This window comes from Rhipicephalus microplus, chromosome X (assembly GCF_043290135.1).
Source record: "Rhipicephalus microplus isolate Deutch F79 chromosome X, USDA_Rmic, whole genome shotgun sequence".
Taxonomy (NCBI): Eukaryota; Metazoa; Arthropoda; class Arachnida; order Ixodida; family Ixodidae; genus Rhipicephalus; species Rhipicephalus microplus.
Window position 1 is genome coordinate 12,674,636 of NC_134710.1, and position 15,709 is coordinate 12,690,344.

The 15,709-nt window shown below is 43.3% G+C and overlaps 1 protein-coding gene across 1 annotated transcript in view; it reads left to right on the forward strand.

Annotated features, from left to right (window-relative positions):
• The window catches only part of Ide (Insulin degrading metalloproteinase), a 212,598-nt gene extending 201,234 nt beyond the window's left edge, over window positions 1-11,364 (forward strand). Inside the window, exons 26-27 of the mRNA XM_037426592.2 lie at window positions 6,574-6,672; window positions 11,181-11,364. Of these exons, the coding sequence (XP_037282489.2) occupies window positions 6,574-6,672; window positions 11,181-11,297 (216 nt within the window). The 3' untranslated portion in view covers window positions 11,298-11,364. The remainder of the gene's footprint in view (window positions 1-6,573; window positions 6,673-11,180) is intronic.
• The last annotated feature ends 4,345 nt before the right edge of the window (window positions 11,365-15,709 follow it).

Genomic DNA, 15,709 nt, shown 5'->3' on the forward strand with positions numbered 1-15,709 from the left:
TTCCGTAGTTGCTGGTCTGTTGTCACCTTTCTTTAACTTCTTCATCTTCATCTCAATCCTCATATTCACCGGTAGCGCAGATTTTACAACAGGAGCTATCACTGTGGCGTAACTATCCATTTCCACTCCTAACGACTGCAGTGCTCGTGTGTTCACTTGCAACTTTTGGAAGAGTTTCTTCAACCCATCTACATCTTTAGGACTCTTCACTGCTTCCAAGTTTGCAAGCTCTTTTATGTAGGTTTCTTTCAAATTATCTTCTCGTCCGAAGGTTTCTTTCAGAAGAGCGACTGCATGCTCGTAATTCTGTTCAAAAAACTGCAAACCTTCTATAAGGGACGCAGCCTGCCCGCTCAGAGACGCCAGAAGGTAATTAAATTTTTGATTCTTCGGCATGTTCACTCTGTTATGCACCGATGTCTCGAACTGATGCCAAAACCTTGGCCATGCTGTTTTTTTCCCATCAAACTTGATCATCTCAAGACGTGGCAACTTAACAAGCTCTTGCGTCTCCGAGATTTGGTCAGTACCTTGCACTGAACTCGCTTGTTCTGTGACTATTCTCGTAGTCAGTTGCGTCGCTTGTTCTAACTCGCGTAATCGCTCCTCTATTTTGGTCGTTGCAGCGACGATCTTCATCTCATAATGCAAAACTCTTTCAAGTTCTGCCTCCGCGTCGTCTTCTTCAATGAACGGTTCTATCTGTTCGTTAACTTGTCTTTGCGTCTGTGATACGCTCTTCATCTGGTTCAGAAGCGTCATAAGTTGCGCTCGATCGGCGTCTTTTTCTATCTTCTTATCGATTTCGCTCGTAAGCGTCGTCACATTTGCTCGAAGCGTCTTCCGCTTCTTCAATAGGACCTCTTTATTCATGCTAAAATGTGTTGAAAGAGCTCTTGCCTTTTATGTGCGTCTCCAACAGTCGTCGGTCGTGGTCCTTCTCTCGACGGTTCGTCCTTGAGCCAGACGCCGCTGCTTCGTTCTTCAACCCGTTGTTGCGAATGGGGTTGAAGTCTGTGCGTCTGTCTTCAGATCCTCCTGGTCACGGCACCATGTTTCAGAAGGACCAGAGAGACCGCAGAACCGATACGTCTTCGGTTTATTGTTGACAGAACAGGAAAAAAAATGCAGAGCGTGACCCTGGCTGCTTCTTCTTCCTCGCCTCCGAGCTCCATCTTCCATCTGTTTTCTACAAGAGGCACCAGTGTGCCTATACTGAAATACGGGGGATAGGAAAATGCATGCAAGGTCCCCTGCTTATAAGAGACATCTCGTATAAAAGACAAGAACTGCAGCCCGGAGTAGGCCTCAATTAAAGGGGTTTAACTGTATAAGAAACACGAATATAAGGAAATATTGGTTATAACGAAGTAAATGAAAAACAGTCTTGCAATAGATACAGTGTTAAGAATAAGGTTTCTTACTAATTTTGTATATAATGAGCTTATTTTCTTGTAATATGCAACTTTGTGATAATGAGGTTGGAGTGTATGCTTAAACGATGCTTCGCAAAATCCTGTGCGTGCTACAGAAAACTGCATCAACTAGAAGTGACGTAAGGACTGAATGGCATTCAGAAATAGTATGTATCGAGCCTACCTGACAGATTTTCCGCATTAGTATACTGCTAGCGAATAGCGTCAACTCGCTACCGCACGGAGACTGAATGATTAACACGGTGATAGCGTGCAAACGCATGCCATCGCCATTACTTGGGCTGTCAGGACACGGAGTTGCTTCGTCAGCGGAACTAATTATTTAACATTCTATTGAGTCGCGCTTGTCTAAGCCATGCTCAGACTCTAGCTGTACACCATTCACTGCACTCTGATGTTGCAGGTTCGATCAACAGGTTGGAAATGTGAATACTGAAAAGAATACACATGTATACACTTTGGAACATAGAAATTGAAAAAATTCAATGAACAGCACCATTCAGAAGGTACCGGTAGTACGGAAGTTAGCAGAGAGGCATGGATTGTAGCTGTAACTACGTGTTTCATCGCTGTAACCATTTCGCCTTGCTGGTTGAGCTTGAGCGTGTTGACGGTATGCTGCGCTCCATAATACCTACAGTAATTATGCCACATGCAATGCACAAGAAAAACTATGCTTTCATTTTGACCTCGCTGAAGGAAACTATGCATTAAATACAATTAAAGTGACTTTCGAACACTAAAAAACATTAAGGCTCGAGGGGACGTGACGTGCAACTCGCTCCTTGTGAGTTAGCAGCTGATTGTTCATTGTCGCTGTCACTCTTGATGCATTCACAGCCTTCTACATCCAGTAAAAAATCTTCGTCGTCATGATAGCTTCTTTGAACATCACTGCTGAAAGCAATCGGAGAAATTCCCTCCGCCGAAGCACATTGACAAAACAATCAACACCACATCACCATGTTCAGTTGGGTGAGGTGAACATTTTGCCAATTTCGCTGTAAAACCCATCAAGCAATCTGGTTGTGGTGTGCTGCCATCTATCAACGAATATACAAAACCAAGCGGTGCAGCACTGGCTTACTTCAATATTACTCAGTTATAAGAGAGCAAATCGCAAGCCCACATGACTTTCTTCGTACAATGTTATGGGATTCATGCACTACCAAAGCACAGACGAATGCTATATGTAAGCAAAATAAGGCGAGTGTCAACTGAAGAAGTCGGGCAATAACATTTAATTAACCTGCGTGGCTACAGAAATCCTCCCAAAGCTGATATTTGTACTCGGTGGGTTATCATCAAAAGTGCGAGTTGCCAGTTATTTTCATGAAAATTTCGCATAACGCTAAAACTAATCAGATTTATCCCATCACAGAGGGTCTGGATTGTTCGCTGATGCAATATGAGGCTTGTGCTAGTCCAAGGAAAGCTCTCAGCTTAAACTATTTTAATGAAACACATGGCTTAGATATACAGCAAAACCTCATGAATATGTTTTCAAAAAAAAAATGCGCAAAATAACCGTATGATTTGGAAAATGTACGATCCGACTTGTATTGGAATGGGGTTAATTTAATTTGTACGTTTCCGAGTGTAGCAGCCAGGAAATTTTATTGGGCAAGAACGTATCAATGAGGTTTTACTGTACATGGCTAGGCACGTTTTCAAGCCTCAGCATCAATGGCTTCACTGCTCGCCCACATTGATCTCACAAGCGGGGGCCACTGTGACCAACTGTTTAAATGGTTCCCACTAAGCGCGTTATTACATTGCTCACATTTCACCTCTCCCCGGCCCCGCCGCGGTGGTTTAGTGGCTAAGGTACTCGGCTGCTGACCCGCAGGTCGCGGGTGTCGAATCCCGGCTGCGGCGGCTGCATTTCCGATGGAGGCGGAAATGTAGGCCCGTGTGCTCAGATTTGGGTGCACGTTAAAGAACCCCAGGTGGTCGAAATTTCTGGAGCCCTCCACTACGGCGTTTCATAATCATATGGTGGTTTTGGGACGCTAAACCCCACATATCAATCAATCACCTCTCCCCGGATGACCAAGATTCTTGGTCTCACATGGTGTCCACACAGTGAAGCACCAAGTTGGCGGGTGAGGATAAGCTGGAGCAAATGCGCCAGGTGCTTGGGCTGCGGCTAGTCAAAGTTCCTCATACTAGCTTCTACTGGGGCGGAAGTGGAGGCCATCTACTGGCAATAGAGGCCTCCGGTAGTGACGAAGCGTGTACACACTCCTCTCACAGTGGTGGTCTCTGTGGAAAATCATGTTGCTGCAGTAGCGTATTCTCTTGTCTTTTAACCACAGCTACATCTGTTGCTATTTGCAAACAGGTTTGAAAAACATGCAGAACTGTAGAAATTGTGACATGGGAATGCACTTTGATGAGCATGTTGCAGTGCAGATGCAGGTTTGCATGTAGTGATTGCCGTAGAAACAGTTTTCGTAATTGTAAACGCATATCCACCACTTTCATCCTTGCCTTAAAAAAAATCTAAAACTGCCAAAAGACATAACATGGCCACCAACAACAAGAGGAAGTAAACAACAGCGCCTGTTTAGCTTGGACGCTGCTGGGGATCATCTATATGCTTTACGTGCTGTTCTCTAAGCTTCAGTGGAAATTACGGCTCGATAGACATCATTTGCACCTTGCCCAAGACTTGGCTTCAGCACAGCATTCGAGTTCTCATCTCTAGAGACATGCTGCTATTTTGTTTTGCATCTTTAGTAAATTGGTTATGAATTATTGGGCTAAAGTAATATGAAGAGTCGGGCTAGTTGGTATTGCTGCTTACTGAAACTTTAGTATGCACACACGAGGACACAAATGAAAAAGGTTCTTGTGTCCCTTTCGATTGTGTCCTCGTGTGCGCGTGCTCAAGCTTCAGTATGAATTATTAGGCATTTTATCTTATAAAAATACACAGGGTTGTGTTGGGGCCAAGGCGTCACTTCGAATCAACTGTAGGTTTCAAATTAAGAGAGTTCGAATAAACAAGCTATTACTGTATATATGCACTTAATTAAACGGCCACAAGCCTTCCGAGGTCACATCATGAAAAATGTGCTGTACATCATATGCCTGTTAAAACCTGGCAGTTATGTTCGTCATACACTCTATCACACGATAAATTATACATATCCAGCTAACGATGTGGCCACCAAAACACCAAGATTGTGGTATGTTAATCATGTTTTCTATGACATGCATGTCTTGATTTTCTTCTTAGGACCTGTCATTTATGTTTGTCATATAGTCATGTCATTTCATACAAACTGTATGCATTCATATACCGTATTTACTCGCATAATCCTCGCACTTTTTTTGCCGGAAACCTGTTGCAAAGTTAGGGGGTGCGAGAATTACGCGGGGAAAACTTTCCACGAAAACGCAGAGAGCGAAAAAAAAAAAAAACGAAGTGGCCGCAAATCGGGATTCTCACACCAGCAACTTACAGTAAGCTTTACAAAGTACTAATTAGAACTTACCTCAACAATAAAAGCAGAGGTTCAACACAAGGCAAGATTTATTTGAGACATAAAAATTGGAAGCAAATAGTCGAGAATTAGAATACCATACGCGAAGCTTGTGGGCGTTGTGGGCGTAGCGGTAGCGGTCGGCGCTCAACAGGAGCCCTCAAAAGGTAAGCGTAGGTCGTCAGTATTGGGCTGATGGCTATTTAACAGAATCGTCCGCAGTTTCCTTCTGAAGAAATAAAGTTTACCATCAATCCCAGTTTTAGGCACACGGCAGGCCCAACTTGTCTTGGTGGCTTTCAGCTGCCGTCAGCAGTAGCGAACACAAAACTCGTAGGCTCCGAAGGGCCTACCGGCATCCCTGTTGCCGTTGTTTAGCGTATGATCTATCGCTTGCAACTTGAAGCAGCCGTGTGGCTTCAGTATCGCCCCATAACGTGCCAAGATAACCAACACAACATACAAAACACACCGCAACGCGCACTGGCCACTTCGGCTTGGCTTGGATTGAATTGAATCTCTGTGCAATAGTACGCTTGATGCTTAAGAGATGGCGCCAAATGGCGCGCGCTATTATCATCAGTGGCTGGAACGAGCAGACGACATTATTGCGGCAGTTTTCGGGGGTGCGATAATTACTCGGAGGAAAAATTTTTTCCGTATTTTTCTTGGCCAATGTGGGGGGTGCGAGAATTATGCGAATGCGAGGATTATGCGAGTAAATACGGTAACCTAATGGTCAGGGGAGCACAGTCTTAGGCAGTTGCACTGACTGACCGGCCCAACCCGACTGTTAATGTCAATGGAATGTGCTATGGGAAAGACGTGATTGAAAATTAATTTACCATTTTATTGAAGTCATTTATCATGAGAGCTTAAATGGTATGGTTGCTATGCAAATGCATACATTTTCACCACCAGCCCCAGTGCTTCTTTATGAAAAACAATGTGTGACTTGTGCACGTATTCTCCAGTGATGCCAGGCTAGCTTGCAGAAAAACGTATAGTAATCGGTCTTGCCCTGACCGCCGCCGAGTCCCAAGAGATTCCGGTCAACGGCTAGGAGGATGCAAATCACTCATTCATTTGCATCCGTCACTCGACGGATGCAAGTAAACGTTATTTCTCCCTCTCTTTCTGTTAACCTTTCCTTTCTCTAGGAATAAATCTTGTTTCATCTATTTCCCTTTAATGTGATGAGTATTGTTAATAGGAGCAAAGACACACTGCTAGTTTCCAAATGCTGCTAAGCTACATCCTACTACTGCCACCATTTAGTTCAGGCTTGAAAGTGATTGATATCATTACACCTAGCATCTGAAGAGCTTTAAGTATGTGGGCAGCTGAATTGTTTCATAACTGCACAGAATTGCAACTGAGAAGACTTTTGAAAACTGAGAGGTTTGTGTGGTAAGGATTGTCGCTTCTGGACAATTTTTACCTGCAGCATTCTTTATACATATTTGAATTGCCCTCGAGTTTTGAGTAGAAGTTTCTGTATAGATTTTGTATTTGTTACTTTTCTTATTACTGTTAAGCCTAAATATTTCAGTCATTGATTTTTAAGGCCTGTCAATTGTTTAACAACAAGTGTGTGTAGTATGCAACTAATACAACCTTGCTTTTCTTTTTTTTCTTTAAACAAGGAGCACATTGCTGCTGGAGCACCGTATAGAAAGAAACTCTCTGTACACATCAAGTGCAGTGGACAGGGTGACACGTCTGAAGAAACAAGCCCAACTAATGTATGTAGTTTTGGTAATCAGGCTTTTTGATAAGTTTAGCTCTATGAAGTTACTCCACTGATGTCATGACATAGGGGTTTTCTGTGAACCAGACATTCCATAGATCCACTGTGGCTAACAGCACAAAAGCACAGATATAGACTAGAAGTGCACATAGCACAGCGCTCACTTTCAACTGAATGTTTATTGAAAAACAGGAACATATATAGCATACAAACAAAACACCTCGTGACTCATCCATCCACCCACTCCACCAGTTCAAAGTCACCCAGTTTTCCATCTTACTTAATGTTGTTCTATATGTATATAACAATTTTAATTTGCTTGCAGGCCGAGTGGCTCATCCAAGAAATGTTGGCCTGTGTTTCAATTTCCTTTTGTTTTTATGGTTCATACATAGTGTATTACTTTGCAGACATGGCAATCTCAACAAAATTTATGCACCCGGCTAGTCACTTTTCAGTGTCCAAACTGGGTATGTCCAAACTCACTTTTGTTGAACAGTGTCATGTCAGCTGGAGAAAATATGTCCGCTTTGATGTAGATTTACTGTGAAAAAAAACAAAAGGAGCCTTACTGTCCTGGGCTTTTTTATAAAAGATCTGTTTAAAAAAAACTATATGTGCTGAGGTGGAAACAGTGCCATAGCTTCTTTCTGCCCATACTTTATTGTGTGAAAAGTTATGTATGTAAAATGATTCTCAAAATTTTAAAAATTGTTTGCCAAACTAGTAATTGTCATTGATAAGTAATTGTCATTGATAAGTAAACTTGCTGCAGTGTACAATAAACAATAATTTTTTAAAGGAAATTGCATTGGAATTTCAAGCCATTCTGGTAAATTTTGTCTTAACTCGAATTTCAAACCCTGAATTAAACTGCAGTCGATTCTCAGTGAACAGAAATCTGTTAAACGGAACTGCTGTTTAAATGAAACAAGTGCTTGTGGTAAGATTGGTTTCGGGCTTGTATTCTCCATCCGTGTTCATCTTTCAGTAAATGGAACTCCCATTAAATGGAACATTCTCGTCCCTTCAGGTTCAGTTTAATGAGAGTTCACTGCATTTTTAAAAGTCATATGGCACATAGACAAAGACAAAGGAAGAACACAAAAGACATAGCGCTGAACTACTGGTGATACTTTATTTCTAATTGAACACACTTGTATGGGCTTAACAAGCCAGTGACAGCGTCTCAAGGGGGAACACGGATCTTAGAAAGCCGAAAATCACGAAAAAAGTGACTTTTTGAAGGTCAGTGCAAATAAAAGCTAAAATCGCGCTTTGTCTGCGCCGAACTGTTGCCATTATGCATGAGCTTTCGTGGCCATCTTAGTCTAGCTTGGAAGGGTCTTTCTTGATCTTCAGTTTCCCCCTGCCGCTGGCTCATCTTGCTCATTGGCTTTTCAGCAAAAACGCGTCATTAAGAAGCACCAACGCGCAATTCTATTGGCTTCTTGGCACACATGACAATACCAGTGGCATTTCTGGCATTTGGTTCATCGTCGAGACGTGCACGGGCATGTGCGATTTTGTCGTAGTGCTGTCAACTGCCTGCTGCTTGCGAGATGGTCCGCGCTGCACAAGTTTATGAAGCCTGTGCGAGGATCGCTTGCCAAGAAATTCAGAAAGAGCCCCAATATGGCTCAGGACAATGAGAATAATGAACTCATGGCGGTCAACTGAGTGGTCGCCAGCAATGCTGAGATCTGATTTTTAATGTGCAGCTCCATTTTCGTTTTAAATGTAAAAAAAAATGTGTTTGGTTACATGCAGACAATGAACTTTATTGTGCTGAAATTTGAGATGTACTTCAATTTTTGATCAGCTTGCAGTGTTGCCTTCCTTAGGCTTTCTAGTATCCATATATGAGTTGATGACGGTGTAATTTTATGTACATAAATTTTCATGGTTTAAGCAAACAATGTAATGTAGTTACTAAATATCTCAGAAAATAATTGGCCTGCATAAAATTAGTTGGACAGTTAAAATAAGCTCAAGAAACTGAACAGAGATGTGCAGCTTCACCTAATATGCTGAAGAAATAACGCACATTATCTTTTAACAGGGAATAAAGTTAGAATTGAACACTCATCATTTTGCACTCTGCCTATGGCCAATCAGCACTCGAAAATTCTATCTCCATTTTTGGGACTGTCGCTGATGAAGTGCTCATGCAATTTTCTTTGTGATTATCAATTTCATATGCTTCTGTTACCTTTTAGGTTATGTTATCCTTCTCTTTCCTGATCACCCAACACTGTCTCACTCTGCCCAATAGTGTAACGACAAGTGGCCTGAAATGGCAGTTTTTCCAACAATGTTCTTGTGCTCCCTAAGCCTGTCGTTCAGACTCCTACCAGTCCCATGCTGTAGAGATGACACTATTTGCTAGTGGCCTACAACTGCCGCAAATCTGTAAGGAAGGCTCGGTACATACGACCTTGGGGGGCCATTCAGTTCATACGTCAATTCTAGTTAATACAGTTTTCTGTAGCAGGCATAGGATTTCACAAAGCATCATTCATGCACGATAATGGAGCTTAAATATAGCCTCTTACACCATGGAAAATATCCAGGTGGCGAGCTTCTGTGGTTTCAGAAAGTATCTTGGTCTCATACATTTCAGTGCAGCTCATGACTTTATTCAGTGAAAGTGACACAGTCCATATGTCCGTGCGACCTATCTATTTCTATGCTAACAAACAAGTGACCCTCCTCCGGGCGCCATCTTAAATCATACAGCATGCCACCTATAGTTAGTGGGCCTTGCAAATAGGTGAAAGCGAGTGCACACCTTAGGCCACTGGCTCCCAAGGATAGCTTTCTCCACCCGAATAAGGGGACAAAAGTGGAAACAGCTTTACTTTGCCACCAGAGGAAATTAGTATAGGTGGTGAAGAAAGGTTGGAACACACTAGGAGAAAAATGAGAACGTTCATAACTACCACGGGGCAGCATGGTCATGTAGCAAGAAGATTGGGTCTACATGCAGTTTCCCGCAGCGCAGGTCGAGGGTGGCTTTTTGTACGTGTTCCGTGGCAGAACAAAACGAAATGTCACGAGAAGCGAACAGGCGAGCTGAGGAATTCAGAAGTGCTTTTAACGCATGAAGAAATATATATTATAGCTGAACATCAATATTGGCAGGCACTGCTTGTCAAAGCTTGAAATTGAAGAATGTGATGATCAACAATTTATTCGTGTTAGTCTCTAAAGTGGATGCTAGGTGTTTTTGCAATTTGACGAGTCGTTTGCAGGGGGGGGGCGTGAGGGTGTATGGATGCTTGCAATTTTGCAAAGTATCAGTGTGGGCATGTAGAAAAAAAAAACTAAAAGGGAGCATCAGGTGAAAATTTTAAAGTAAGGCCATAAAAAATGAAACAGGAGCATGCTAGAATTGAGCCCTGTAAACAAGGGGAGAAGCAGCATCCGAGGACGTTGGTTTGTGGATGATAGGTATATGCTCTCTTCAATGTTTGTTTTGGTTCATGAACTCACCAGAACAGGAGATGGAACAGGAGCATCATGGGAAACGAACGCAAAAAGCAAGGGGCTTCAGAGAAAGTTGGCTTGTGGACGCTAGGTGTGCTGCTTCCTTTTTTTTTCTTCCATGGGCACATGATTGAAGTGAGCCAGACTCAAATCAGGCTAACATGATTTCGAGCTCCAGCATTTACGTTTCAATCCAATGAAAGTCATCCGGAGACTGTTTTACATCCTTTCTATTGGTTGGAATTGGGTCTCCATCCTTTTTGTGCGAAAATGTTTGACAGCACTTACTCCCGGTCGCTATTCTCGTGCCTTACCATCAGAGAGGCCGCAACCAACTTTGTGCAGCTCTCTCTCAATCTCTTGTAATGTTTAATTTCATTTCCCCATAGAATGCATACAAAGTACACCCCCCCCCCCCCCCCCCCCCGTCTGAGGAGACCAATTAGAGTGGCACATCCCAGAACAAAGACTGAACAGAGGGTGGAATTTCATGCTGCTCCGTAGCTCGGTAACTACCACAGCACCTTGCCGCCAATCTTTGTAACTGCATTTCTGCAGCAGTGTGTCTGTGCTGGCAGTGCAAATTTTTTTTCTGTGAGGGGAATAGATGATTGAAACGAGCGCTTGATTGGTAGGTTGTGTACAATTTGGGGAGCAGCCATTCTGTGGAGGTTCAAAAGCATGGCCTTAACTAGTTTACATTGATGCAGGTACCTTCACTTAGACTAAGAATGTCTAATACCTCATGAATATTCCTAAGCTCTTGAATGGTTGTTAAAAATCTGATTATACTGCTTGTAGGCAGTTTAGAAACGGTAGTCTGTACTGCCTGGTTAATGAATTCACTTCCTTTAACTGAGCAATAGATTCCATAGATACGTACCATTGTTGACCACAGGTACCGGGGTCACTTTTGACATTTGGAAGTGATAGTCTTTATGCATCATCAATTCGTGAGCATACCACATGGTTATAAGCAAGTTACGGTAGCTTGTGCTGTGTTACCTGTTGCAGGGACCCATGTGGATAACGAACATCACAGAGTTCAAAAGGAGCCTGGGCTTGTACCCATTACCAAAGGCATGTGTCAATGTGCAGCCATCTCTATCTGGAGCCAAATCAAAGTTATAGACAGTGATAAAAGGAGTTTGCAAAATCGTGTGAAAATTTTTTCCAATAAAGAGATTGTGCCTTGGTATTGTGGTTACATACTTCTTATGTGTCTGTAAACAGATACAGTTTGCCGATAAGAAATACCAGGAAAGGTTTGTTGTCACCATTCCAAATGTGCTGTTCGGCTTCAGTGCCAACACTGAATAATAGTGACTTGTGGACATGCTCACATCAAAGAACCAGTAAAAGTACATAAACCTCATTTTCTTATTTCCGTGACAGTGCAAAAAAGAGCCAATGATGCTCATGGTTTTCGATGTTTCAATGAGCATCGAAAGTGTGTGTCAGTGGAATATAATAGGCACGCGTCAGCATTCAGATCACAGATTAGAGAGGACTAGGATTGCCTTTAATCTGAAGAGAACTAGAGCAAAATTAACCACCAGAAGATCCAGCAGATCCAACGCATTGGTGGGAATCAATGTAATGTGAAGCAGCCAGCAACGAGCTAGATACATGGCCTTGTTTGTCTTAAAGGCTAATGAATGAATTCATGTTGGGATGTCTACTTCATTATAATATAACATGTTTACCTTGCATGCATGTATGATAGGGTATATACCATAACTATATGAATTTATATTCTGGTATACACAATGCATGACCTGTCATTTATAATTGTCACGCACTCATGCCATGCCAGTTTAGCTGGTGTAATATGCATTGTGACGCGCATGTCGGGATTTGCATGTTGGGATCTACCATTTGTGCTCATCATATAGCATCATCGGATGCGTTTTTTTTTTTATAATCAAGTTATGTGACGATATGTGGGGTTTTGCGTCTCAAAGGGACAACTTAAGAGAGATGCCATAGTGGAGGGCTCCGGAAGTTTTGACCATCTGGTGTGCCTTAACGTGTGCCCTGACATGTACAATACGTGGGCCTGTACCATTTTGCCTCTGTCAAAATGCGACTGCTGCGGACGAGTTGTTAAGGTACGGTTCCTGCCGGCGGCAAGTTATCATTCCATCCACTTGATTTACATTTACATTACAATTCCTACTACTAGCATCCCTTATACTGTCTGTTAAAATCTCATTCATATTGTGTGTAACACAAAAAAAAAGTCTTTAAAACTACCATTCTTTTATTTGTGTTACCACATGTAACTTATTTTCATCATTCAGTCACATCTCGCAGTACCAATTTTTGTGGTACGTAAACCTAGCAAACTGGTGGCAAGTGCACAGTGAGCATGGCATGTAAATCATGCCGTATAGTATATGTGTGGTGCTAGCATTTTAATTTCGGGAACTGATAATAACGTTCATTGTACAGTCACGTCGGGCAATATATGCTAGTTATGGTGTATACCAAACTAGCAAATTGACCGTGAGCAAACAATGAGCCTAGCATGAAGGTCACGCCATGTATGTCATTCTTTTAACACCAGTTATTTTTATTCCCCATACAGTCGCTATGAGCGTAGCATGCAAATCGTGCCTTACATGACGTGCGTTATGATCTACATGCTACCACCTGTCATTCATGTTCCTTATCCTTACACAATTACATCCCACAATACCTATCTTCATTTATATGAAGCTAGCGATACGGCCGCTGCGAGTGCACCATGAGTAGGGTAGCTAGAATTGGGAGGTGTGAAAACCGGCCGCTCCAAGTTGACCTCATTTGCGATACGCAGTGGTGGCACTGTTGTCGGAGGCGCTGCCAGCTTTTTCCGTGGCAATGCACTGGCATGTGTGTGGTACGATGCAGTGGATACAAACATTCATATGTTTCTGCAGGCATACGCAACTTGGCACGGCAAGGACATTGTGACACCTTAGATGCTCATATAAGTGTGGGCTTTTCATCTTTAAAATGATGCATTGTAGGAGCCACTTCTTATCTTATTTGTACCCGGGCATGGAACACTGCTTTGAAGCCTTAGAACAGGTTCACACGGTGATTTGCTGCTTTTTTTCGAAGCTGCATGATCGGAAATGAAACAAAAAGCTAAAGTAGCTACATGGGAAGTGTACTATAAAAATATTGTTACGTAAAAATGACACGAGGCGTGTCTGTTTAGAATCAATATTGACACTGATGCGTATAGCATCAACTAAGATGGAGGACAGCACGCACTACCGACAGACCACTTCCTCGTTGTCGTCTTCTGACCGCTGATATGTCGGCTACGTAGCATTACCCCCGGCGGTAAAAGCGCCGTCTCGGTGCACATTAATTATGGTCTTCAGAAGGCAGGTGGTAAGGTTTTAGCCTGCTGACGTGCGCAACATCACTGGGTGTGGTTGCAGGCAGGCTTGTGGTCTGTGATGCAGGAATGATCTTATAGGTGACGTCGGTTACCTGGCGGATGATACGGTAAAGACCCATGTAGCGAGAGAACAACTTCTCAGTTGATGGCGTTGCAGTGTTTGGAAGTAGGGTGTTGAGTGGTAACTTCAGATCACGGCCATAGAGCAAATAAAAGAGTGAATAACCACTGGTATCGTGGCGCGTCATGGTGGTCGGAGGACACATACATCGCGAGCATGTCTGTGAGGGTGTGATTTAGGCGTTCGGTAAGGTCATTTGTTCGGGGATGGTAGGAAGGGGTCAACTTGTGCTGCGTCGAAGAATAGCGCAAAAGATCGTCTATCACTCGGGACAAAAATGCGCATTGTTCATCACCAATCTGAAGAAACTGGGACATTGACATGATGCTGAGGCTCGGCTAGATGTCTGATTTGTCAAGCTGATCAACAGGATAGCGGGACAAGCAATCGGCGTCCAGATGGAGACATCCAGACTTGTGAGAAACTGAGTAGGAATACTCCTATAGGCATAATGCCCAACGGCCAAGTCATCCAGTGTGGTCCTTCAGAGAAGAAAGCCAACACAGCATGTGATGATCTGTGATGACACGGAAAGGGCAGCCATACAAGTAAGGAAGGAATTTCGAAACCGCCCAGACAAAGGCGAGACATTCCCGTTCTGTTATAGAGTAATTGCATTCAGACTTTGAAAGCAGACGGCTTGCATACGCGATTACACTGTCGTTGCCCCGCTGAATTTGTCCCAAAACTGTACCAATTTTATGACCACTCGCGTCTGTTCGCTTTCTGTAGGAGCATCGCGGTCAAAATGTGCAAGAATAGGTGTCGTTAGAGCAGTGGTTAGCTGAGAGAAGGCGTCATATTGAAGAGGGCCCCAACAAAACGGGACGTCTTGTTTGAGAAGGTCGGTGAGTGGCCGTGCGAGTGCCGCAAAGTTTTTTATGAACCGTCGAAAGTAGCAGCAGAGGCCCACGAAACTGTGAACATCAAGGACAGAGCATGGAATTGGGAAGTTTCTTACAGCGCGTACTTTCGCCGGGTCTGGTCGTATGCCGGCAGCGTCGTCAACAAGGTGACCCAACATGGTAATCTGACGAAGACCGAAGTGGCACTTGGAGGAATTGAGCTGCAGGCCGGCCCGCCGAAATATGGATAGAATGGTCGAAAGGTGTTCAAGGTGGGTTGCGAAGGTAGGGGAGAAAATGATCATGTCGTCCAGGTAACACAAACATGTCGACCATTTAAATTCTTGTAGGAGAGCGTCCATCTTTCTCTCGAAGGTCGCTGGAGTGTTGCAGAGACCGAAGGGCGTGACCTTGAATTGGTAAAGACCGTCAGGAGTAAGGAAGGTGGTCTTTTCTCGGTCCATGTCATCTACAGCAATTTGTCAGTAGCTAGATCGGAGGTCGAGAGATGAAAAGAAGGTGGCGCCATGAAGGCAATCGAGGGCAACGTCAATGCGTGGTATGTGCTACACGCCTTTTTTGGTAGTTTTGTTGAGGTGGCGATAATCAACGCAAAAACGCCATGAGCCGTCTTTCTTTTTTTACTAATACCACGGGAGATGCCAAAGGGCTTGATGATAATTGAATTACGTTTTCGGTAAGCATTTTGGCCACTTCTTTTTAAATCACTTCTCACTCGGGCGCCGACACGCGGTACGGCTGACGGTGAATGGGCGCAGTCACCAGTGTTGGTTTCCCAGACAACACTCGACGACCTGAGGTCGTCCTCATATGGTACAAACGTCCTCGGCAGTTTCAGGACGTCCTCATTTGGTCCTCTAGTCGACACTTGCAGGATTATCCCCAAAATGCCCCTTTGAGACCTTTTTAAGGACGAAGAATTGTCCTGATATCGTCTGCTCGAGGACGTTTTGAGGATATGCATGTTTCGTAGGTGCATGCAGCTTTCGCAATTCGTGTTTGGTTAATTTTCTGGCTGTTAACGAATAAGTCCACGGGATTTCGTATGCCTACTTTCGAGTCATAATAGTAAAGTACTTCTCGATCATTAAAATGAGATAGTTACACGAGGAAGCACTTCAAGCCAACACGAGAAAGACGTGTTCTTTTATTTATTATT